The sequence below is a fragment of the Theropithecus gelada genome, chromosome 9 (genome assembly GCF_003255815.1).
Source record: "Theropithecus gelada isolate Dixy chromosome 9, Tgel_1.0, whole genome shotgun sequence".
Taxonomy (NCBI): Eukaryota; Metazoa; Chordata; class Mammalia; order Primates; family Cercopithecidae; genus Theropithecus; species Theropithecus gelada.
Genome location: NC_037677.1, coordinates 11,990,180 through 12,016,711, shown reverse-complemented (window position 1 = coordinate 12,016,711; position 26,532 = coordinate 11,990,180). Strand labels below are relative to the sequence as shown.

Genomic DNA, 26,532 nt, shown 5'->3' with positions numbered 1-26,532 from the left:
CGGGCGAGGTGGCAGGCGCCTGTAGTCCCAGCTACTCGGGAGGCTGAGGCAGGAGAATGCAATGGCGTGAACCCGGGAGGCGGAGCTTGCAGTGAGCTGAGATCCGGCCACTGTACTCCAGCCTGGGCGGCAGAGCAAGACTCCGTCTCAAAAAAAAAAAAAAAAAAAAAAAAAAAAAAAAAAAAAACAATGATAAATAATACCATTCATTTCCAACAAAATACTTTGAATTCCCAAATTGCTGCTGTCAACAAAAATAGTGTTTAGACCATTTGGGCTTTAAAACTTTTTCTTTTCTTTTTCAGACAAGGTCTTGCTGTGTTGCCCAGGCTGGACTGTAGTGGCCTGGTCCTACCTCACTGCAGCCTTGAACTCCAGGGCTCAAGAGATGCTCCCATCTCAGCCTCCTGAGTAGCTGAGAGCACAGGTGTGAGCCACCAAACCAGCTAATTTTCTTTTTTTTTAGAGATGGGGTCTTACAATGTTGCCCAGGCTGCTCTCAAACTCCTGGGCTCAAGCGATCCTCTTGCTGAGGCCTCCCAAAGTCCTGGTATTATAGACATGAGCCACCGTGCCCCGCCTAATAGCCTAAAAGCTTGTGTAAATATTATTTCTGCTCAGGAGGACACTAGTGTAACATCTGCTATCCCTGTCCTTCATTATGATTGACAGAAAACCTACCTATCTTTCCAGGTAGTCTTAAAAGGCTGTTCAAAAAATGAAAGCAGGCCGGGTGTGGTAGCTCACGCCTGTAATCCCAGTACTTTGGAAGGCCAAGGCGCGCAGATCACCTGAGGTCAAGAGTTAGAGACCTGTCTGGCCAACATGGCGAAACCCCGTCTCTACTAAAAATACAAAAATTAGCTGGGGGTGGTGGTGCGCGCCTGTAATCTCAGCTACTTGGGAGGGTGAGGCAGGAGAATCGCTTAAACCCAGGAGTCAGAGTTTGCAATGGGCTGAGATTGCACCATTGCACTCCAGCCTGAGCAACAGAGTGAAACTGTGTCTCAAAAAACAACAAAAAAAATGAAGGTAGCAAAGTCAGTTGAAACTAAAAAGGTGTTTCTATAATTTAAATATAATTAGATATGGAAAATAGAGAAAAATGGAGTGCAAAAAATGACAAAAGGAGGAAGGCTTATTCGCCAGCTTCTTCTACTTACTGGGAGCCTGAGTAACATCTTAGGAGAAGCAACAATGAGTGGTTTTCTGAAGTTCCGGACCATTTGTCTTCTAAGCAAGTGGAAATACTGTGCGGGAGTTGTTGGATGAACCACAAACATGTTCACAGTGTCTCCGTCCACCCCCTCTTCCGCACTGTCACACATCTGGGAGAGAAGTGGCAAGAAAGGAGAACATTCAGATCATCTATTTCAGTCGTAGTGACAATGGGCTAGCCAAAGGGAAACACAGGTGTTCTCAATTACAGCAGAAAAGCTATTGCCCAACATTACAGAAAAATACCAGCAGGTGCATTAATGAACGGTGAGGTATTAACCAAAGGAGAGTTCTGATGGCTTTCTTCACTGGCCCAATTCTGTGTCATCTAACACAATTGTTTCAAAACACGGCTAGACAGCAATAATCATCTGGAAAGAACTTTTTTTAAAAAAAAAAATACATATTCCAATTACTACAGGGTTAAGATAGGGGAAGGAAGCACTATCAGAATCTCACTTTCCTAATGTAATAAACAAAATGATTGTCGGTGTGTGTGTCTGTGTGTATGTGTGTGTGTTTTAAGACAAAAATAAAATCAAAAGCAGCTCATAGAAAGGTTGAAAAATTCAGGGCAAGGAAGTTAAATCTCAGAAGATCCCGGTGGGACAGAAAGCCGAGGCATAACTCCTAACCCTACCCCAAAGGCAGTGAAAGGAAAGAAAGAGTTGACAAAATCTGGACAATTCTTTTTGTTGTTGTTGTTACAGAGTCTCGCTCTCTCGCCCAGGCTGGAGTTCAGTGGCACAATCACAGCATACTGTGACCTCAAACTCCGGACTCAAGCAATCCTCCCACCAGAACCTCCCAAGTAGCTGGGACTACAGGTGCCTGCTACCACACCTGACTAATTTTAAAAAATTTGTAGAGATGGGGTCTCGTTATGATGCCCAGGCTGGTCTCAAACTCCTGGGTTCAAGCGATCCTCCCGCCTCAGCCACCCAAACTGCTGAGATTACAGGCATGAGCCACCGTGCCTGGCCTTAATCATGATCATCTTCTTTTTGCATACACACTTGATTCCCTTGACCCTTCACTCCAACCCATAAACCTAGTTAATCCCCACTTTCTGCCTGTTCCATGTCTGCAGAGAATGTAGCTGGAGACAACACAAAATCACACCAATGAGCTTTAGAATCCTGACCAAGAATCTCAGGTGGGGCCTTAAGGACCTTAGACTCTTAAACTCTATTTCCCTAATTCACTCATTCTCATTCTTTCCCAGGTGACTAATTCACACCTTTAAACTCAGGACCTCCTCGTCCATCACCACTCTCAGCTAATGACCTCAGAGATGTCCTCAGACCATCTACACACAGATTCTCACCTGCACCCATCTTCTCTGCCTTCCATTTACTGCCACCAACCATGCTCCTGTCTAAAGCTAATTTAAGCCACCATGTACTAGAGCCTACCCCATCTTAAGCATGCAAGGAAATCATTCAGTTATTCTGCCCTCACCCCTACATCACCATTCTCTTCTTCTCTACTAGATCATGCCTGTCACCAAACAGGCCTTATTTCCTACCTTTAACACAAAACAAAGGCCTGGCGCGGTGGCCCACACCTGAAATCCTAGCACTTTGGGAAGCCAAGGAGGCAGTATCACATGAGGTCAGGGGTTCAAGAGCAGCCTGGCCAACATGGTGAAACCCTGTCTCTACTAAAAATACAAAACTTAGCCAGGCATCATGGCACACACCTATAATCCCAGGTACTCGGGAGGCTGAGGCAGGAGAATTGCTTGAACCTGGGAAGCAGAGGTTGCAGAGAGCCAAGACTGCACCATTTTACTCCAGCCTGGGTGACAGAGCAAGACACCATCTCAAAAAGAAAACAAAACACAAAAAGAACTCTTGACACAAATTTCCCCACCAGCTATTGTCCCATTTTCTTATTCTATTTACAGCAATACTCCTCAAAAGATTTAAGTTGACTTTCCTCCCTTTTTTTTTTTTTTTTTTTTTGAGACAGGGTCTGGCTCTCTTGCCCAGGCTGGAATACAGTGGCGAAACCTCAGCTCAGTACAACCTCTGCCTCCCAGGGTCAACTGATCCTCCCACCTCAGCCTCCCAAGTAGCTGGGATTGCGGGCATGCACCACCGCCCAGCTAATTTTTTTAGTTTTATTTTTAGCAGAGATGGGGTCTCACCATGTTGCCCAGGCTAGTCTCAAACTCCTGAGCAAGTGCTCCTCCCACCCCGGCCTCCCAAAGTGCTGGGATGACAGGCGTGAGCCACCGCGCTCAGCCCACTTTCCTCCCTGGAATACGTTCTGGAGATCTACTGCACAGGACGGTGACTGCAGTTAACGTACTAGATACCTGAAAACTGCCAAGAGGATAGATTTTAAATGTTCTCTTCCCAAAAAAATGGTGAGTATGTGAGGTGATGGGTCTGTTAATTGCTTGATTCAATCATTTCACAATGTATACCTGCATCAAAACATCACATTTTATACCATTAATATATACAATTTTACATTTGTCAATTAAAATTTTTAAATAAATACACTTCCATTTCTCTAGAATCAGGAATCAGGGGTGTCCAATCTTTTGGCTTCCCTGAGCCACACTGGAAAAAGAATCATCTTGGGCCACACATAAAATACACTAACAATGGCTAATAAGGTACAAAAAAAAAATCACAAATAATGTTTTAAGAAAGTTTATGAATTTGTATTGGGCCACATTCAAAGCTGTTCTGAGCTGCATGTGGTCCATGGACACAGGTTAGACAGGTTGCTCTAGATGGTCCTTAGTATGTCAACCATCAAATGGACTCCTGATTTCTAAATCCAGTGGTTCATTCTTATGCCTCATCTATTTATTATTTGTATATTTTTAGTAGAGACAGGGTCTCACTGTGTTGCCCAGGCTGGTCTCAAACTCCTGGGTTCAAGCGATCCTCCCACCTCGGCCTCTCAAAGTGCTGGGATTACTTCACTCCTCATCTTAATTGACATTGACACTCCCTCTTCTTTGGTATGTTTCCTTCGCTTGCTTTCTAAGATCTTCCTCCCACCTCACTGGTTGCTCCTTCTTCATATCACTTACTCTTCTTCTCTGCATCCTCTGAGGTTGGACTATCCCAGGGTCCAGAGCTCAGGCACCTTTTCTCTTCCACTGTGCTTACTGCTTTGATGACTTCATCCAGATTCATGACTGTCAATGTCATCTAGTGGCCGATGACTCTGAAACTGTATCCCGCACCTACCCATTTCCTCTATTTCTTCAAAAACTAGTAGTTTTGTATTTCACATGTCATTCTTTAGTTTATCTACCATTACTCCAATTTCTTTTTAAATAAAATTCTTGATGTCATCATTAATGTAACTATCCATCTATGTGTTGTTCTATCTACCTATCTATTAAGCTATCATCTATTTATACATTTTAGTGGCACACATGCCAAAATCATTAACGATATGCATGCTAAAGTACTTGGGGTGACATGTATTGATATCTCTATTTATTTATTATGTATGTATGTATGTATGTATGTATGTATTTATTTATTTATTTATTTAATTTTTTGAGACAGAGTCTTTGCTGTCCAGGCTGGAGTGCCATGGCGTGATCTTGGCTCACTGCAACCTCTGCCTCCTGGGTTCAAGCGATTCTCCTGCCTCAGGCTCCTGAGTAGCTTGGATTACAGGCATGAGCCACCACACCTGGCTAATTTTTGTATTTTTAGTAAAGATGGGGTTTCACCATGTTAGCCAGGCTGGTCTCAAACTCCTGACATCAAGTGATCCACCTGCCTTGGTCTCCCAAAGTGCTGGGATTACAGGTGTGAGCCACTGTGCCCAGCTGATATCTCCATTTATTTTGAAATGAATCAAAAATAAGATGGATTGAAGGATACCAGAATGACAGATGAATAGATATGTGACAAAACAAGTATAATAAAAAATAATGGTGAATTCTAGGGAGTGGGTATATGAGTATTCGCAGTAAATTCTTTTCAACTTTTCTGTATATCTGAAAGTCTTCATAATAAACCATAAGGAAGTAATACGCAAAAAGAGACATTTGTAATGATTCACATCAAATGAGGACAATGGCTATTTCTGGGAGGATATTTCAAATGTTTTAATAACCAGCCAGGGTCGGTGGCTCGTGCCTGTAATCCCAACACCTTGGGAGGCTGAGGCGGGCGTATCACTTGAGGCCAGGAGTTTCAGACCAGCCTGGCCAACATGCAAGAACACCAATCTCTACTAAAAACACAAAAATTAGCCGGGCATGGTGGCATATGACTGTGGTCCCAGCTACTTGGAGGCTAAGGCAGGAGAAGCGCTTTAACCCAAGGGGCAGAGGTTGCAATAGCCGAGATCACACCACTGCATACCAGCCTGGGCAACAGAGCGAGACCCCATCTCAAAAAAAAAAAAAAAAAAAAAAAAGGTGTCTAGGAGATTCTGATGATCAGTCTGGTATAAGAACTGCTGATCCTGGCACAAGAGAACTTTAATTGCCATAAAACCGTGATATTATTATACCTGATACATTATGTTTCCGAAGAAAATGGACATTGCATCAAATCTGTTTCACTCAAATACTGAGCTATCCTACAGTTAGGTGGGCGTTAAGCTACCCGCAGGAGGTAGAAAAGCTCTAGGAAGCAGGACAGTGATTGTTTGACTCCAGAAGACATTGCCTTACCTGCAGGAAACGCTCTATTCGACAGGATGAGTGGTCTGGCCCAGCCCCGTCGTAGCCGTGTGGAAGGAGGATGACGAGGCCGCTTTGGAGGAGCCACTTGGCTTCTCCTGGAAAAGCACCATGTGGGGTGTAAGAGCTCTGCGAAGCGGGGACAAAGCGGCCTCACGTGACTCAGCTGGGGAAATCAATGTTAGTTTTCTGCCTGACCCCCCAAAACTGCTTTTATTACATGCACTTTCTAGAACTATTATGCTATACTTAGGGAAATGTCCATTTCGTTGAATGAAAACTTATCATGGGCTGGGCACGGTGGCTCACACCTGTAATCCCAGCACTTTAGGGGGCTGAGGCGGATGGATCACTTGAGGTCAGGAGTTTCAGACCAGCCTGGCCAACATGGTGAAACCCCGTCTCTACTAAAAATACAAAAATTAGCCAGGTGTAGTGGTGCAACGTCTGTAGTCCCAGCTACTCTTGAGGCTGAGGTGGGAGAATCATTTGACCCCGGGAGGTAGAGGTTGCAGTGAGCTGAGATCGTGCCACTGCACACCAGCCTAGGGGACAGAGTGAGACTCCGTCTCAAAAAAGAAAATCATAACCTATCACGGCACAGGCCCTGGGCTTTTACGAGTGGAAGACAAACTCAAAGGGGAACGTTCCCAGCTTCCTGGACAGCACATGCCACTCTGATATCACTGCAGGCACCACTCTTACAAGAATGCGCAGCTCCCACCTTTCTCACAGCCCGGCTGACAACACAGGCCACTGTCTTGAAACAGGGGGTGGTGGACACGACAGAACAGTCTCTGGACAAGTCAGAAGTCCAGGCTCCTCAGGCACTTTTGTTCCTCCCAGTGAAAATGTTACAGAGAAGCATGACTATCGGAAAGACTGAAGGCGGGTATTCAAAACCCAAGAATGGGCATCCCTGGAAAATGGGATTCAGGGTCTGGGGAAAGACTCAGATGTTTACTTCAATTCCTTCTAATTTTTACAGTGAGCAGGTACTGCTTTGGAAGTTTTCAGACACTGGAGCGGGTTTTCATGGCCCTACTGACTCCTGGGCACAGGCGCTGGGTGGCACCAGTGCTCCTGCTGACAGAGAGCTTGGGTGTTTGTCCCAGTAACACATGAACCTGACAGTGGCTACACTCCCGTCATAACAGAGTGACCCCAACTCCCTGGAGGTGCCGCTACACACGGGAGTCTCACAGGCAGCAGCGGCCCCTTTTCATTCATTTGTCCCCATGAGGCTGGGGCCATGCAGGGACCCCCACCTGTACCCACCTTATACACTGACACCAACCTCCAGAGATGAATGTGTCAAAGATGATCTGGGCACCATTGAAGAAATCACCAAACTGTGCCTCCCACAGGGGCAGTAACTTTGGGCTCTCAATGCTCATCCCGTATTCGAATCCCAAGACGGCCTCTTCTGACAGGGGGCTGTTGCTGACCTAATCCCAGGGAAGAGAAGGAAACGCTGGCATGCGAGGGCAAGGGCAGAGCATTGGGTTCCTGGGAACTTATCAAAGGGAGGTGGTGCGGAGAGGGAGCCTTGCTCTCATTCATCACCACATTCTTTTTGTTTGTTTGTTTTTGTTTTTTGAGACGGAGTTTCGCTTTTGTCGCCCAGGCTGGAGTGCAATGGCTCCATCTCAGCTCACTGCAACCTCCGCCTCCCAGGTTCAAGCGATTCTCCTGCCTCAGCCTCCTGAGTAGCTGGGATTACAGGTGCCCGCCACCACGCCCAGTTAATTTTTGTATTTTTAGTAGAGACAGGATTTCAGCATGTTGACCAGGCTGGTCTCAAACTGCTGAGCTCAGGTGATCCACCCACCTTGGCCCCCAAAGTGCTGGGGTTAAAGGCATGAGCCACCACGCCCGGCCTCATCACCACATTCTTTTGAGAAGAGATTTGCTGCTTGGTGTCAGGGATGCAGATGAGAAAAGTTGGGACAAAGAGAGGAAAAGATAAAAGAGGCCGGAATATGGGTATTACAGAGTTTCTTCAAGGATAAGCACATATACTTCTCAGATGACCCTCCTCTGGAGCTGAGTATACAACTGTGTCTTACAAGGTTTTCAAAAACCTGTGGCCGGGCGTGGTGGCCTCCCAACAATTTGGGAGTTGGGAGGCCAAGATAGAAGGATCGCTTGAGCACAGGAGTTTGAGACCAACCTGGGCAACATGGCAAAACCCCGTCTCTACAAAAAGCAGACAAAAATTAGCTGGGCGTGGTGGAACATACCTGTAGTCCCAACTACTTAGGAGGCTGAGGTGGGAGGATTGCTTGAACCTGTGAGGTGGAGGTTGCATTGAGCCGAAATTGCGCCACTACACTCTAGCCTGGGCAACAGAGTGAGACTCTGCCTCAAAAAAAAAAAAAAAAGAAAGAAAAGAAAAAAAATGGCTGATCTTGGTTTGAGAAATACATGGTAGTCATGTCTGTGTTAATTTCCTGATTTTGGTGTGTTATGATGGAGAAGGATGTCCCTGTTTGTGGAAATACACACTAGGGGGCACCAGGATGGCAATCTGCTCTCAAATGGTTCAAGATGGAAAAGAGGAGGTTAGGAGGATCACTTGGACACAGGAGGTTGAGGCTGCAGCGAGCTGTGATTGCATCACTACACCCCAGCCTGCGTGACAGAGCGAGATCCTGTCTCAAAAGAAAAAAAAAAAAAATAAGAAAATGTTCCTTACTGTATACAACATTTTGGTAATTTTGTGTTTCTTTCAAATTTTAAAAAAACATATGCTTAAGTCACATCTTTATAGAATATTATTTTGGAATAAAAGGGAAGGATGGGCAGAGTGCGGTGGCTCACACCTATAATCTCAGCACTTTGGGAGGCTGAGATGGGCACATCACTTGAGGTCAGAAGTTTGAGATCAGCCTGGCCAATGTGACAAGACCCAGTCTCTGCTACAAACACAAAAATTAGCAAGGCCTGGTGGCACACATCTGCAGTCCCAGCTACTCAGGAGGCTGAGGTGGGAGAACCACTTTAACCTAAGAAGCTGAGGTTGCAGTGAGCCGAGATTACGCCACTGCACTCCAGCCTGGGTGACAGAGCGAGACTTGGTCTCAAAAAAAAAAAAAAAAAAAAAACCAGGATGAACTGATACGTGCTACATGCATGGATGGACCTTGAAAACATGATGCCAAGTCAAAGAAGCCAGTCACAAAAGGCCACATGTTATACCATCCTATTTACATGAAACATCCAAAATAGGCAGATCAATAGAAACAAGTCGATGAGTAGTGTCCAGGGGCTGGAGGGAGGAAGAAGTGGGCAGTGACTGCTAATGGGCGTGGGCTTTCTTTCTAGGGCAATGAAAATGTTCTAAAATTAGATAGTGGTGATGATTATACAACTCTGTGAATAGACTACAAACTGCTCAAGTGTACACACTGAGGGGTTGAATTTTATGAGTTATAGCTCAATAAAGCTTTTTTTAAAAAAATAAAAACCCTCTAGGCTGGGCACGGCGGCTCACGCCTATAATCCCAGCACTTTGGGAGGCCAAGGCAGGAGGATTGCTTGAGGCCAGGAATTCAAGACGACACTGGCCATCACAGTGAGACCCCTATCTCTACAAAATATTTACGGTTAGCCAGGCCTGGTGGTGCTTGCCTGTAGTCCCAGCTACTTGAGAGGCTGAGGTGGGAGGATTGCTTGTGCCTAACAGCTGGAGGCTACAGTGAGCTATAATTGCACCATGGGACTCCAGCCTGGGCAACAGAGGAGGACCTGTCACACACACACACACACACACACACACACACACACGTACACACACACAAAGATTGAGATGTACAACAGAGTTGGGGGGAAAAACACACCCCAAGGACCTATTCACTTATCATGAAGGCTGCCTGGCCTCTGTCCCTTCCTAGAAGCCATTATTGATAAGGGAACGCTGGTCAGTTATAAAATTCAATACAGACAATGAAGGCAGATCACTGCTTACGAAAATACAGCTACTCTCACTACCAAGATCAAGCAGGAGTTTCTCCCAGGGTTTTCACATAGAGGACATGGTATTAAATAATAAATTACTATTATTATTTTTTGAGACAGAGTCTTGCTCTGTTGCCCAAGCTGGAGTGCAGTGGTATGATCTCGGCTCACTACCTCCGCCTCCTGGGTTCAAGCAGTTCTGCCTCAACCTCCCGAGTAGCTGGGATTACAGGCATGTGCCACCATGCCCGACTAATTTTTGTATTTTTAGTAGAGACAGGGTTTCACCATGTTGGCCAGGCCAGTGTTGAACTCCTGCCCGCCTTGGCCTCCCAAAGTGCTGGGATTACAGGTGTAAGCAACCACACCCAGCCTAAATAATAAATTAAATCTTCGGCCAGGTGTGGTGGTTCACACCTGTAATCCCAGCACTCTGGGAAGCCAAATAATCCCAGCTACTTGGGAGGCTGAGGCAGGAGAACTGCTCCAACCCAGGAGGCAGAGGTTGGAGTAAGCCAAGATCATGCCATGGCACTCCAGCCTGGGTGACAGAGTGAGGCTCCGTCTCAAAAATAAATAAATAAATAAAAATTAAATCTTCAACAGTATCCACAAAATAGACACAGGTATTTAATTGGGACTTTTTCAATAGCAAAATTCAAAACTGATAATAAATATCAAAGCACAATTCAATGAAAGCTTCATGTGAGGTAGGGGAATACTAAACATTTCAGTATCTAGTTCAGCAATCTGACTTGATCCAAGGGTAGATTTTGGACTAACTTAAAGAAAAGATGAGCTCCATATCCCTTCAGTTATCTTCCTAAAATGTGGCTTTTGCCAAGTGAATTTTTTTTTTTTTTTTGAAATGGAGTCTTGCTCTATCACTAGGCTGGAGTGCAGTGGCGCGATCTCAGCTCACTGCAACCTCCACCTCACGGGTTCAAGCGATTCTCCTGCCTCAACCTCCTGAATAGCTGGGACTACAGACACGTGCCACCACGCCCAGCTAATTTTTGTATTTTTAGTAGAAATGGGGTTTCACCATTTTGGCCAGGATGGTCAAAATGGTGACCTCGTGATCTGCCCGCCTCAGCCTACCAAAGTGCTGGGATTACAGGTGTGAGCCACCACACCCAGCCGCCAAATGAATTTTTTATAGAGTGTCAGTAACTCAAGATGATGTTCTCAAACTAATGGCTAGAGTAGAAAAGAAGATGACATGCCACTCAACTTACCTTAAGGAGTAAGTTATTTTCATAAACATCATGTGCTAGACACTTGAATACTTGTTTGAAGTAAATAAATGAAAACTCCACTACTACCCTTAAGGCACGAAAGAGAAGGGCACAGAAGCTGCTACACAGAAATACATGGTTACATCTGGCTGGGTGCAGCGGCTCACACCTATACTTCCAGCACTTTGGGACGCCAAGGCAGGTGGACTGCTTGAGGCCAGGAGTTCAAGACCAGCCTGAACAATATGGCGAAACTCCATCTCTACGAAAAATAAATAAATTAGCCAGGAATGGCACCTCATGCCCATGGTCCCAGCCATTCAGGAGGTTGAAGCATGAGGATCCCTTGAGCCTAGGAGGTGGAGGCTGCAGTGAGCCAAGATGGCACCACTGCACTCCAGCCTGGGCAATAGAGGAAGATTAAGTCTCAAAAAAAAAAAAAGAAAGAAATACATGGTTATGTGTACATTCGTCAAATCGATCATACCTTAGGCAACAGGTAACCTTGAGGATGCGCGATTTTGCTTTCCTTAAGTAGGCAAGGAATACTGACTCATCCACATCTTTGAATAACTTTAATGAATTACCGCAATATGCAGATGATAATGTCAACTTTGAGTTGACAAAACACATCGATTTGACATTTACATGATTACAGATAAGTCACCAGAAGAAGCAAGTTCCAGCCTACTCTCTAGTGGGTTACTTCCATCCCAAATTGACAGACCCACCTCATCCACCCATCTAGCAGCCCTTTACTTCCAAAGGTACTGAACCCAAAGTTGCCAGCACTCGTTCCTATTTGTTCTAAGATCCTGGAACTGTAATTGTTGGCACCTGGATTTTACAACAGCTATAGAAACATCTCACCTCTAGAAATCCCTTCTGATTGGGGTCCATATGGTTCAGGGGGATGTAGGTGTCATCGGTCTCCTGGCAAACCACCATTGCATGTCTCTGACTGAAAGTTCCACGGCCAACATCTTGGCCACTTAGACGAACATTAAAACCTTAAGCAAGCAAGAAAAAAAAAAGTCAAATTCCCATAAATAGCCTAATAATAAGGTGTGGTGACTCTAAATTCTTATATACTGGCTTAATCCTGAGAATTTTCCTTAGGATAACAGATAGTTATTAATATATGCTGTCTGATATTCAAAAGTCTATAGTTAAGATGAGATTCTGTAAGAATGGAGAGGTATCATGTGCCCTGCAATTTTTAGAGAAAACTATCTTTCCAGTACATCCAGCACTAGCCCTTTGTTTCCCAGGCATAACTGTCCTATGTCTATACTCTGATGAAGGTTGTCAGCATGACTTATACTACAATAAAGTAATATTGTCAGGAAAGAAAAATTAACATGTTTTAGAACCTCTCTGGTCAATGAACACAATGGGAGGTAGTTATAACTCAAATAAACTGAAAGGTAACAGGTAGCAAACATGATTAAAAGTACTCTCTACTAGCTAGACAGAAAATTCTTACCTTGAGCAAGTAAGGAACCCAAGGCGAGAGCTTCCGCAGTGGCCCAGTCTAGCTTGGTTCCATCCATCATCTTCTCCATTCTGGACTGTAAAATTCAGAGGAAGAAAAAAAGGAAAGTCTAAGAATCCATCTCCTTTTTCACAATGAGTACAAAAAATTTAATGCAGGCCAGGCATGGTGGCTCATGCCTGTAATCCCAGCACTTTGGGAGGCCGAGGCAGGTGGATCACTTGAGGAATTCGAGATCAGCCTGGACAACATGGTGAAACCCCATCTCTACTAAAAATACAAAACTTAGCCAGGCCTGGTGGCATGTTCCTATGATCCCAGCTACTCAGGAAGCTGAGGCAGGGAATCACTTGAACCTGAGAGGTGGAGGGTGCAGTGCAGTGAACTGAGATGGCTCCACTACACTATAGCCTGGGCGACAGAGCAAGGCTCGGTCTCAAAAAAAAAAAAAAAAACAAATTAATGCAACAAAATTAAGCATCAAAAAAAATGCTGAATAAAAACAGAGTGCAAAGGGATACATTAGAGAAAGAGAGCAATTATATACAGTTGGTTTGTTTTCTTTTTTTTTTTCTGAGACAGTCTCTCTCACACAGGCTGGAGAGCAGTGGTGTGATCTTGGCTGACTGCAACCTTGGCCTCCCTGGTTCAAGTGATTCTCCTGCCTCAGCCTCCTGAGTAGCTGGGACTACTGGTGCACACCACCACACCCAGCTAATTTTTGTACTTTTTAGTGGAGAAGGGGTTTCGTGATGTTGGTCAGACTGGTCTTGAACCCCTGAACTCAAATGATCTGCCTGGCTCGGCCTCCCACAGTGCTGGGATTACAGGCATGAGCCACCACACCCGGCCTACATACAATTTTAAAACAGGTAAAACAAACACGTGCTTAGGTTAGTGGTTACCTCTGCAGAGGTGGGAGGAGACGGATCAAGGAGGAGTATGTGGGCAACTGTATTTATAATATCCTATTTCCTAAGCTGGGTGATGAGTACATATTAATAGTTTGTTGTAATACTCTCTGTACCTATAACAAAAACTTAGAGTTAATGGATTGTTTTAATTTTAATTTCTTTTTTTTTTGGAGAAACAGGGTCTCATTCTGTCACCCAGGCTGGAGTACAGTGGCACAATCTCAGCTCACTGCAGGTTCAACCTTCTGGCCTCAAGCAATCCTCCCACCTCAGCCTCCTGAGGAGCTGAGACTACAGGCATGCGCCAGCATGCCAGGCTATTTTTTTAATCTTTACTAGCAATGAGGTCTCACTATGTTGCCTAGGCTGGTCTTGAACTTCTGGGCTCAAGCAATCCTTCCACCTTCGCCTTCCAAAGCACTGGTATTACAGATAGGAACCACCATGCCTGGCCAAGTTAGTGTTTGAAAATAATTCGTGTTGGGCACAGCGGCTCACACCTGTAATCCCAGCACTTTGGGAGGCCTAAGTGGATGGATCAACTGAGGTCAGGAGTTCAAGACCAACCTGGCCAAATGGTGAAAACTCATCTCTACTAAAAATACAAAAATTAGCTGGGCACGGTGGCACGTGCCTGTAAGCCCAGCTACTCAGGAGGCTGAGGCAGGAGAATCGCTTGAACCTGGGAGGCAGAGGTTGCAGTGAGCTGAGATCGCACCACTGCACTCCAGCCAGGGAGACACAGCAAGATTCCATCTCAAAAATAACATAAAATAAAATAATTTAGAGGGCAAATTTCCTTCATCTTCAAGCTTAAAAAAGATAAAGACCTTTAACTCTTTGCTCTCCATGTTTTAGCACTGAAAGTTCCACACTCCAGGAAACCCCTATGAAAGTCCCACACTCTAGAAAACCCCTAAGTCCCAGGCCCACCAGGGCCGTTTGTCATCCTATAGTGATACTAAGACAATACGTAAAATGTTGGCATGTTTATGGGGCTTCTTTGGGGTGTGTGTGTTGATTTTTGTTTCTTTTATTTAAGCCGGCTGAAACAATTAAAGTATTTTCTACTCACCGGTTGAAAAAATAAAAACAGACATTCTTGTATCTCTGTATTTTTTTATAGTGTACATGTATTCCAGGTACATGTAATGTATGAACATGCATAAATACATGAAGGAAAAAGAAAAGTAGAGAAAATCTGAGGTAACTATCAGTACCAAAACAACCCTAGGATCAGTTTCTACAACCTAGTGACACACAATAAATTTCTGTCAAATGAATCGGCCAACCAAAAAGACCAGACCAATGTCAGTCCCTTGGCTGAGCAGGAAGGAGAAGCAATAACCAGCCATTTGGAAGCTGCCCACCTGAACATGTGTCTTCAGCAGGTGACTGTGCATCTGCAGCTCTCTTGGCACCTCTACAGACTTCACGCCAACAAACTGCAGGAGGTCGAGGGGCACACCTGTGCTCCAGGTGGTGATTCGTGCTTCTGGCTGAGCCAGGCCCTGCCAGTGGGCCTGCAGGTTCAGGGCAGGGGGGCTGTAGTGGGCCATGTTATTTAAGTGATCATTCAACTTAGCATAGTAGGAGGATTTTATTTCAGACACCTCCTCCTGCGTCATGAGTCCACTGGCAATGAGGTGCTCTGCATATGTGTCTGGGATACTCTTTCGAGCTCTGTCCAAGAAAGAGGAGAAACAAAAATCAATCTGACCTGTAACAATCTAACAGAGACAGAGAGAGTCACTGTCAAGTGCGGTGGACTGTCAGCACTCTAAAAAGGCATTCGACAGGTGCAGTGGCTCACGCCTGCAATCTCAGCACTTTGGGAGACCAAGGTGGGTACATCACCTGAGGTCAGGAGTTCGGGACCAGCCTGGCCAACCTAGTGAAACCCTGTCTCTACTAAAAATACAAAAAAATAGCTTGGCGTGGTGACAGGCGCCTGTAATCCCAGCTACTCAGGAGGCTGAGGCAGTAGAATTGCTTGAACCTAAGAGGTGGAGGTTGCAGTGAGCCGAGATCGCACCATTGCACTCCTGCCTGGGCAACAAAAGTGAAACTCCGTCTCAAAAAATAAATAAATAAAGGCCGGGTGCAGTGGCTCACGCCTGTAATCCCAGCACTTTGGGAGGCCAACGTGGGTGGATCACAAAGTCAGGAGATTGAGACCATCCTGGCTAACACAGTGAAACCCCGTCTCTACTAAAAATACAAAAAAAAAAAAAAAAAAAAAATTAGCCGGGCGTGGTGGCGGGTGCCTGTAGTCCCAGCTAGTAGGGAGGCTGAGGCAGGAGAATGGTGTGAACCTGGGAGGCGGAGCTTGCAGAGAGCCAAGATTGCGCCATGGCACTCCAGCCTGGGCAACAGAGCAAGACTCCGTCTCAAAAAATAAATAAATAAATAAATAAATAAATAAATAAAAATAAAATAAAAAGGCATTCAGGAAAAATGTTTTGGAACTACACAGAAGTGGTGGTTGTACCACTTTGTGAAGGTAAATAAATGCCACTGAGTTGTTCACATTAAGATGCCAATTTTATATTATGTCATGTTCATCTCAATAAGTTTATAAAACATAAAATAAATAAGCAATGCTAAATATAATTAATTAATTTAATAAATGAAGGCACTCACAGTAACAACCTCTTTTCCAGGCAAGTAAGAGAAAACAAATTTATCTTTATAAGTTTTTGTCTGTATCCAAGTAGAAATAATAGAGTTTTTCTATGATTTGATAAATTCTGACAATTATTTCCAAGACTGACCCACACTGTCTATCCAATCAGCACCCCCCTTTATTTAAAAAGGTATGGAACCCAAAGTTGCCCCAGTCTCTAAAAGTTGCAATCTTTCAGGTTGCGTCAATCATCCTTTAACTACAATCATCAGCACCTGGGTGTCACAATAAATGTCACTCTACATTCATGTAATACCTTATAAAGTCTATTCACATATATTATCATATTTAATCCTGATAAAAGAGAGAAGAAAGCATGATAGATTTTAAAGTTAAGGCCCTGGGGCCAGGTAAGGAGACTCATGCCTGCAATCCCAGAACTTTGGGTGGCCGCGATAGGCAGATGGCAAGACCAGCCTGGGTAGCACTGTGAGACCCTGTCTAGTCAGGAGTAGTGGCAAGCGCCTATAGTCCCAGGTACTCAGGAGGCAGAGGTGGGAGGATCGCTTGAGGCCAGGAAGTCCAGGCTACAGTGAGCCGTAATCACACCAGTGCACTACAGCCTGGACGACAGAGCAAGACCCTGTCTCAAAAAAATAAATAAGATAAAATAGGGCCCTGAGGTTCATTGAGTCATTCAGCTGCTAAATTCAGAGCTAAACAGAACACAATTAGTTCTGAGAGCAGTCCTCTTTCTGGTACCAAGGATCAGAAAAGCCCATAAAATGTTTATTCCTCTGCTTTAATTTAGATATATAAGGAAGTAAGCTGGAGGACGGGCATCTATTTTATTTCCTAGTATCTAGAAAACGAAGTTCCAAAGTAACGAATTCCCCCTCTGTCACATTAACCATCTGAATCAGCACCACTGGACAGAAATGAAATGCAAGCCATGAGTAATTTAAATTTTTCTGGCAGTCACATTAGATAAGGTAAAAAGAAACAGGTGGAATTAATTTCTTTTCTTTTTGTTTTTCCTTTGAGATTGAGTCTTGCTCTGTCACCCAGGCTGGAATGCAGTGGCACAATCTCAGCTCACTGCAAAGTCTGCCACTCCAGGTAGAGCGATTCTCTTGCCTCAGCCTCCTGAGTAGCTGGGTCTACAGGCACACGCCACAGCGCTGGCCAATTTTTGTATTTTTAGTAGAGACGGGGTTTCACTATGTTGGCTAGGCTGGTCTCAAACTCCTGACCTCAAGTGATCCACCCACCTCAGCCTCCCAAAGTGCTGGGATTACAGTTATGAGCCACCATGCCCAACTATTTCAATAATATATTTTATTTAAGTCAATATACTCATTATATTGTCATTTCCATATCTAATAAATTTAAAAATTATTATTTTGGGTTTATATTTTACATGCTAAGTATTTGAAATATGGTGTATGTATTATCTTTATAGCACATTAATCAGGACTAGCCACTTTTCAAGTATTCAATAGCCACTGATGGCTAGTGGTTTCCATATTGGACAGCATGGTTCTGAACATTCACTAAAATCCTCTGAGTTACCTCTTACCAAGGTGCCAGGCAGGTCTGCAGCTATGGTTTGTAGAAATGGATCGCTGAGGTTCTATTTCTGGTCCTGCCAACACTGCAGTAAGTAGATTTGGGCGAGGTTTGCTTAATTCCCCCTGCTTCAATCTTCCCATCTGCTGAGTTTCTAAATTGCCCTTTGTCTATTTAATGAGGAACCATGTGAAGTGTGAAGAGTATGTGAGGCCAGGCACAGTGTAATCCCAGCACTTTGGGAGGCCAAGGCGGGCAGATCACTTGAGACCAGGAGTTCGAGACCAGCCTAGCCAACATGGCAAAACCCCTGTCTCTACTAAAAATACAAAGATTAGCCAGGCGTGGTGATGCATACCTGTAATCCCAGCTACTCAGGAAGCTGAGGCACATGAATTGCAATTGCTTGAACCCGGGAGGCAGAGGTTGCAGTGAGCCGAGATTGTGCCACCTGCACTCCAGCCCAGAACTGTGTCAGCTTTAGCATTGAAAGTTTCATGTCCTGCCTGAGCATGGTGGCTCGTGCCTGTAATCCCAGCACTTTGGGAGGGCGAGGCAGGCAGATCACCTGAGGTCAGGAGTTTGAGATCAGCCTGGCCAACATGGCAAAACTCCGTCTCTACTAAAAATTACAAAAATTAGCCAGGCATGGTGGCACACGCCTATAATCCCAGCTACTCGGGAGGTTGAGGTAAGAGGATCACTTGAGGCAGAAGGATCACTTGAACCCGGGAGGTGGAGATTGCAGTGAGCCAAGATCATGCCACTGCATTCCAGACTGGGCAACACAGCAAGACTCCATCTCAAAAAAATATATATGCATTTTAATTGTTAGGGAGCATATCACACAAGGGTTTATAATTGTACCTGATGATTTTGTACATGATGGGGTTGGTGAAGAATGGCTCATCCAGCTCATTGTGGCCCCACTGCCTGTAGCACAACAGATCAATAATCACATCCTTGCGGAACTGGCGTTGGTATTCAAAAGCCAGTCGTGTGGCACGGACCACTTCCTCTGGGCTGTCTCCATTGACATGGACGATGGCACAGCCCACAAGCTTTCCTGAAGGACAGAAGACCAAGCTGAAACAGGACAGTTAACACTGGCCCTCTCTAAGCCCTACTTCCTGCATCAAAAGACAGCCCAGTCCTCACAGGTAGATACTGGTTTGGTTAAGAACCCCAGCTTTGGAGACCAGCTGGCAAGTTCCAACTCTGGGACTTATTGTGTGACCTTGGTAAAGCTACAAATCTCAGCCTCCTTATCTATAAACCGGGAATAGGGGCTCCTATCTCTTAGTGATACTGCAAAGGTTCAATGAGTGAATGCACACACAATTGTAATGCCTAACAGTGCCTGGTACATAGTAGTTAATATTTATTTTGTTACTGTTACTATTATTACTCTCTTTCTCCCTGAGATAAAAGGGTCATTAAAGGATATACCCTAGAAAAAGATAAATTTTCTCCAAAGAAGTTCAAGAATGGATCTTCAGCATCTTCATCAGACTAATCATAAAGGATTCACATAGACAAGCCCAAGAGGCATCCAGTCCAGGCTGTTTGTATAAAAGGAGAACAGTTGCCATTATCAAACAGTCTTGTAATCTGTGAAACTGGGAATGGGTAATAACAGCCCTGTCTTTCTCTTAAGACGACCAATTTCAGCCTGGCGCAGTGGTTCATGCCTGTAATCTCAGCAGTTTGGAAGGCTGAAGAGGATCACATAAGACCAGAGGTTCAAGACCAGCCTGGGCAACACAGTGAGACTCAATCTCTACAAAAAATTATTTTAAAAATTAGCTGTGGCTGGGTGCAGTGGCTCACACCTGTAATCCCAGCACTTTGGGAGGCCAAGGCAGGTGGATCACCTGAGGTCAGGAGTTTGAGACCAGCCTGACCAACATGATGAGATCCTGTTTCTACTAAAAATACAAAAATTAATGGCGTGGTAGTGGACGCCTGTAATCCCAGCTACTCTGGACACTGAGGCAGGAGAATTGCTTGAACCCAGGAGGTGGAGGTTGTGGTGAGCCAAGATGGCGCCATTGCACTCCAGCATGGGCAACAAGAGTGAAACTCCATCTCTAAAAAAAAATTAGCTGTGCATGGTGGCATGTGTCTGTAAATCCCAGCTACTAAGGAGGCTGAGGAGAGAGATTCTGTTGAGCCTAGGATGTCAAAGCTGCAGTGAGCCATGACTGTACCACTGCACTCCAGCCTGAGTAACAGAGCAAGACTCTCAAAAAAACAAAAAACAAACAAAACAAACAAACTAAAAAACCCTACCAATTTCCATGGGTAAAAAAGAAGCTGACTTTGATTCTTCACATCTTATTTCTTTTCTTTTTTTTTTTTACTTTGAGACAGAGTTTTACTCTTATTGCCCAGGCTGGAGTGGTGCAATGGCCTGATCTCGGCTCGCTGCAACCTCCACTTTCCAGGTTCAAGTGATTCTCCTGTCTTAGCCTCCCGAGTAGCTGGGATTACAGGCATGCGCCACCATGCCCAGTTAATTTTGTATTTTTATTAGAGAAGGGGTTTCTCCATGTTTGTCAAGCTGGTCTCGAACTCCCAAGCTCAGGTGATCCACCTGCCTCAGCCTCCCAAAGTGCTGGGATTTCAGGCGTGAGCCACCACGCCCGACCTTCACATCTTGTTTCTAACTATACTATTTCACCAAGTTTAGTGGTTGAACACATCCCTTTTCACTAAGCCCCTGGGCACTCCAAGTTTGAATATCCTAGAGATAACAACTCTGGTGTTGTACTCATTGTGTTGATCTCTGACTTGTACCAGATCACCCATCCAGTTATAAGAAATTTGAGATGGCACACTGTGGCTCCATCCTTACTTCCTTGGATTGAAGAATCACACTGATATGCTGGACGTGGTGGCTCACACCTATAATCACAGCACTTTGGGAGGCTTAAGCAGGCAGATCATCAGAGGTCAGGAGTTCGAGACCAGCCTGCCAACATGGTGAAACCCTGTCTCTACTAAAAATACAAAAATTATACAGGTGTGGTGGTACACGCCTGTAGTCCCAACTACTTGAGAGGCTGAGGCATGAGAATCACTTGAACCCGGAAGGTGGAGGTTGCAGTGAGCTGAGATCAGGTCACTGTACTCCAGCCTAGGCAACAGAGCGAGACTCTGTCTCAAAAAAAAAAAAAAAAAAAAGTTAGCCAAACAGGTCAGTGCAAGCATGTGGTCCCAGCTCATCAGGAGGCTGAGTCAGGAGAATCACTTGAACCCGGGAGGCAGACGTTGCAGTGAGCCGAGATCGTGCTGCTGCACTACAGCCTGGGTGACAGAGCAAGACTCTGTCTCAAAAAATTAATTCATTAATTAAATGAAATAAATGAAGGATAACCAGTGAGGCTCATTGTTCTGTGTGCACTAGAGGTTTCCCTGGGAATTTCACATCGGCCTCAGCAACATCAGTTCCTCCCTGTGTTACGTACCAATATCACTGCAGTATAAAGAAGACCTTCCTCTTTCAGCTGGAGTGGTATAACCCAGCTGGTTATTAACAATCAAATGGACACTCCCACCAATTCTGAAATGCGGGAGATTGGACAGCGTGAACGTTTCAGGAACAATCCCTTGACCACAGAAAGAAGCATCACCATGGACCTAAATCATGAGGCAAGGAGAGGGGTGGAGAGAAAAGAAACATAAGGGATTAAGAAATTTAGGTTTTCAGGTTGGAATTTTTTTTTTTTTTTTTTTTTTTTGAGACAGAGTCTTGCTCCTTCGCCCAGGTTGGAGTGCAATGGCACAATCTAAACTCACTGCAACCTCCGTCTCCCGAGTTCAAGCGATTCTCCTGCCTCAGCTTTCTGAGTAGTCGGGATTATAGGCACGCACCACCACACCCGGCTAATTTTTTGTATTTTTAGTAGAGACGGGGTTTCACCACGTTGGTCAGGCTGGTCTCGAACTTCTGACCTCAGGTGATCTACCCTCCTCGGCCTCCCAAAGTGCTGGGATTACAGGCATAAGCCACAGTGACCAGCCTCATTTATCATTATTTTAAAGAAAATGGCATTTTCACCTTTTATTTCAGAAGTCGATCTCTACTAAAATACAAAAAAAATTAGCCGGGCGCGGTGGCGGGCGCCTGTAGTCCCAGCTACTCGGGAGGCTGAGGCAGGAGAATGGCGTGAACCCGGGAGGCGGAGCTTGCAGTGAGCCGAGATGGTGCCACTGCACTCCAGCCTGGGGGACAGAGTGAAGACTCCGCCTCAAAAAAAAAAAAAAAACAAAAACAAAAAAAAAATGAAAGATTAAAAATGTTTAGAGTATTATAAATTATGTGAAAGGTAAACAGAATGTCTGGCTAATGATTTCAAGATTTCTATTTAGAAGCACCGTATCAGGCCAGGTGCAGTGGTTCACACCTGTAATATCTACACTTTGGGAGGCCGAGGCAGGAGGGTTGCTTGAAGCTAGGAATTTGAAACCAGCTTTGCCAACCTGGCAAGATCATGTCTCCACAAAACAAAATAAATCAGCCAGGTATGATGGCAAGCACCTGTAGGCCCAGCTACTCGGGAGGCTGAGACAGGAAGACTGCTTGAGCCCAGGCATTTGAGGCTGCAGTGAGCTATGATTGCGCCACTGAACTCCTGTCTGGACGAAAGATCGAGACCCCATCTCAAAAGAGAGAAAGAGAGAAAGAAAGAGAGAGAAAGAGGAAGGAAGGAAGGGAAGGAGGGAGGGAGGAAGAGAGGGAGTGAGGGAAAAGGGAGGGAGGAAGGAAGGAAAGAAGGGAGAAAACAAGGAAGAAAGGAAGGAAGGAAAAAAGGAAGGAAGCAAGGAAGGAAGGAAAAAAGGAAGGAAGGAAGGAAGCGAGGGAGGGAGGAAGGGAGGGAGAAAGGAAGGAAGAAAGGAAGCAAGGAAGAAAAAAAGGAAGGAAGGAAGGAAAAAAGGAAGGAAGGAAGGAAAAAAGGAAGGAAGGAAGGAAAAAAGGAAAGAAGGAAGGAAAAAAGGAAAGAAGGAAGGAAAAAAGGAAGGAAAGAAGGAAAAAAGGAAAGAAGGAAAAAAGGAAGGAAGGAAGGAAGGAAGGCAGGCAGGCAGGCCAGCCATATCATAATTAAATCCAATTCTGCCTACTCCCAATTTATTCACTACAAGTTTCTGACCTGTGAAAAATTAAAATGCATAGGATAACATGGCTATTCATAGACAGAATATTTGCTTGTCTTATATATTTATCTATTTCTGTGGAATTTGAAGACTGATTCTGAAATCCAGCATTTATTATCTCCTGTAGTTAAAAGTTTGTATTTAAATGAATACTCATAGGAGAAACACAACCACAGCTCAAACCTCTAAAAGATATTTGTTGTGTTACCAAAAACTTGGAGAGAGGGTAGAAGAAGAACGAACCCCACTGATAATTTGTATTATTTGCCTTAATGCCAAAGGCCTTCATTTTAGAATAAACAAGCAAAAAAAAATAGGCCAGGTGTAGTGGCTCATGCCTGCAATCCCAGCACTTTGGGAGGCTGAAGCAGGAGGATCATTTGAGGTCAGGAGTTCGAAACCAGGCTGGCCAACATGGTGAAACCCTGTCACTACTAAAAATACAAAAATTAGCTGGGCATGATGGCAGGCGCCCATAGTCCCAGCTACTTGGGAGGCTGAGGCAGGAGAATCACTTGACCCCAGGAGGCAGAAGTTGCAGTGAGCTGAGATTTCGCCATTGCACTCCAGCCTGAGTGACAGAGCGAGACTCCATCTCAAAAAAAAAAAAAAAAAATTCACACTTGTCTTGTTACATGACAAGTATGGATACCACGAAGTTTCCAAGAGGGCCATCCTTTCAGAGAAATAATGACACCTGTGCTCCCAGAAGGAGCAGGTTTGCCAGCCCATGCCCCTAAGTTAATTCATAAGCCAAGCAAGGAAAACAGCAGTGGAAGTCCCAGGCTAAAGCCAGTTGCCTGAAGACTAAACCTCATGAATCTCCTGTTAGTTTTTAAAACAATCCCAGAATCTTTTTCCAAAAGGTCATCTCAGTTTCATCACGAATGTCAGCCATCTATTTTCAGCCCTCCCAACCCACACATTCTTCCCAGTTTTCCCCACCTCTGGCCTCACTTCCAGAAGCTCCAAGTACCTGTAAGCAAATGACCCTGTCCCCCGGCTGGGCTGAGTTGTCTGGCGAATAATCGCCGTCTCCGCGAGACTGCTGCCTGCCACGAGTTTTGCCCACGGCCACGGGGTTGACGGCCTCCAGGTGCGAGGGATTGGGCAGCATTGTCACGTGGAGGGGATGGTGTGCCCCGAAGTCCAGGTCCACAGAGGAGGTCAGGTGAGACAGGACATCTCCAGTGGCTGAAAAATTCTCCGGAAATTCACTTAAGCCTTGCATTTTACGGAACATCAGCTATTGTGGATACATATAAAACAAAAACAATGGCGTTCATCACAATGGAGACTAGGAAAGAAGTGCTGAGTTGAAATCACACAAGAAAAAAGAAAATTTAAAGCCAGGAGTGGTGGCTCACGCCTGTAATTCCAGGACTTTGGGAGGCTGAGGCGGGAAGATCACTCAAGGTCAGGAGTTCGGGACCAGCCTGGCCAACATGGTGAAACCCCGTCTCTATTAAAAATACAAAAAATTAGTCGGGCGTGGTGGCAGGCACCCGTAATCCCAGCTAGTCGAGAGGCTGAGGCATGAGAATCACTTGAACCTAGGAGGCAGAGGTTGCAGTGAGCCAAGATCATACCACTGTACTCCAGCCTGGGTGACAGACTGAGATTAGGTCTCAATAAATAAATAAATAAGAATACACGGAAAACCAATCCAAATACCAGCTCTGTCAATTAACTAAACTGTCTAAACTACCTCCTGGACCAACTGCTCACATGCTTAGTTGCCTTTGCTCTTTTTTTTCTTGAGACAGGATCTGGCTCTGTCTTCCAGGCTGGAGGGCAGTGACGCAATCTCAGTTCACTGAAGCCTCCATCTCCTGGATGCAAGAGATCCTCCCACCACAGCCTCCCAAGTACCTGGAACCATAGGTGCACCACCTAATTCTTATGTTTGTAGAGACCATGCCACCTAATTTTTATTTTTGTAGGGACAGAGTTTTGCGAGGTTACCCAAGCTGGTGTTGAACTCCTGGGCTCAAGCACTCCTCTTGCCTTAGCCTCCCAAAGTGCTGGGATTGCAGGTGTGAGCCACCTTGCCCAGGCTTAGTTGACTTCTTAAAAGGAATGATCACCATGAGTTTTACTTTTTAAAATGTATTGATATTCAGGCAGCATCTTGCTTTGTTGCCCAGCCTGGAGTGCGGTGGTGAGATCACAGCTTACTGCAGCCTCAAACTCCTGGGCTCGAGTAATCCTCTGGCCTCAGTCTCCTGAGTAGCTGGCAACACAGGTGTGTGCCACTATGCTTGGCTAACTTACTTTATTTTTGGTAGACACAAAGTCTTACTTTGTTCCACAGGGTGGTCTCAAGTCCTAGATTCAAGCCATCCTCCTGCCTCAGCCTCCCAACAGGCTGGGATTACAGGTGTGAGCCACAGTGCCCGGCCATCACCATCACCATCATTTATCAGCAGAATGAAACCAGCAGTTTTATTCTGTTACCATCAATCTTACAGTGCTACTGAGAAACACAGCGAGTAACCTTACCTCTGGAGGGAACAGGAGAAGGCCTGTCAATAAATTCAGCCTCCCTCTATGGGGCATCCCAATGATGACATCAGTGATTCCGCTGTAGGCCGACATTTTCAGCAGCTCGTGGAAAAAGCCCATCATGCTTTCAGCCCCTTCGCCTCCATATCGCTTCACTGTCGAGAACTTGGTGGCCAGAAAGTGGTCAAACTCCTGCAGAACATCATGTCAGACATGAGCTGCCAGGAGACAGCCAGCTTCTCCAGTGGAAGGCAGATAAGTCTGTGTGTGTTGTGAGATAGCCCCACACTCCCCAAGTGGCCACAACAATGGCACTTTACTGCATATCCTGGAGAGACACGTAACAGGGACACAGCGGGACGGCTTTCCAAGGATCCTGGACAGCAGGAGGGGCCGAGGAGAATAACCTTCGTGGCAGAATAACTCACCCCAAGGAAACCCCCTTAGAATGTATGTTCTTCTGGACTGGAAGCCAGGCCTTAGATTTCTGCTGCCTCTTCCCAGTACCCGTTTTCACAGGGGGTTCTATGGTATGAATCAAGGCTGCAAACTATCCAACTACCCAAACTATTAGGAAGGAGCTTCTTGTCATCTTGACATTCCAGAGTCCTGGTCACAGCCCTGATGGAGGTTCACTTCCATTCATTTGTATTGAGCCTCTCTTCCACATGTCATCTTTTGATCATCTCAAGTTAAGTTCTGAACTTAAGTACCTTCAGTTCTTAAGAATTAAGACCAGGACAGGCATGGTGGTTCATGTCTGTAATCCCAGCACTTCGGGAGGCCAAGGTGGTTGGATCACTTGAGGCCAGGAGTTCAAGACTTGGCCAACATGGTGAAACCCCATCTCTACTGAAAATATAAAAATTAGCCAGGTGTGGTGGCATGCACCTGTAATCCCAGCTACGCAGGAGGCTGGCAGGAGAATTGCTTGAGCCTAGGAGGCGGAGGTTGCAGTGAGCCGAGATTGTGCCACTGCACTGCAGCCTGGGTGACAGAGCAAGACTGTCTCAAGAACTGCAACTATACATAGCCCTGAATGGTGACAGTATGTCCTGGTATCGGGACTTTTTTTTTTTTTTTTGAGACAGAGTCTCACTCTGTCACCCAGTGTGAAATGCAGTGGCGCGATCTTGGTTCACTGCAACCTCCACCTCCCAGGTTTATGCTATTCT

At 45.2% G+C, this 26,532-nt stretch overlaps 1 protein-coding gene across 3 annotated transcripts in view; it reads right to left on the bottom strand.

Moving 5' to 3' along the window:
- The window catches only part of DHTKD1 (dehydrogenase E1 and transketolase domain containing 1), a 58,064-nt gene that overhangs the window by 15,000 nt on the left and 16,532 nt on the right, over positions 1 to 26,532 (bottom strand). For all 3 annotated transcript variants that reach the window (XM_025397459.1, XM_025397457.1, XM_025397456.1), the window contains exons 4-13: positions 25,355 to 25,549; positions 23,829 to 24,098; positions 21,166 to 21,337; positions 18,563 to 18,761; positions 14,871 to 15,183; positions 12,578 to 12,662; positions 11,962 to 12,101; positions 7,191 to 7,341; positions 5,885 to 5,991; positions 1,164 to 1,328 (exon numbers count right to left, since the gene is read on the bottom strand). In XM_025397459.1, the coding sequence (XP_025253244.1) occupies positions 1,164 to 1,328; positions 5,885 to 5,991; positions 7,191 to 7,341; positions 11,962 to 12,101; positions 12,578 to 12,662; positions 14,871 to 15,183; positions 18,563 to 18,761; positions 21,166 to 21,337; positions 23,829 to 24,098; positions 25,355 to 25,549 (1,797 nt within the window). The remainder of the gene's footprint in view (positions 1 to 1,163; positions 1,329 to 5,884; positions 5,992 to 7,190; positions 7,342 to 11,961; positions 12,102 to 12,577; positions 12,663 to 14,870; positions 15,184 to 18,562; positions 18,762 to 21,165; positions 21,338 to 23,828; positions 24,099 to 25,354; positions 25,550 to 26,532) is intronic.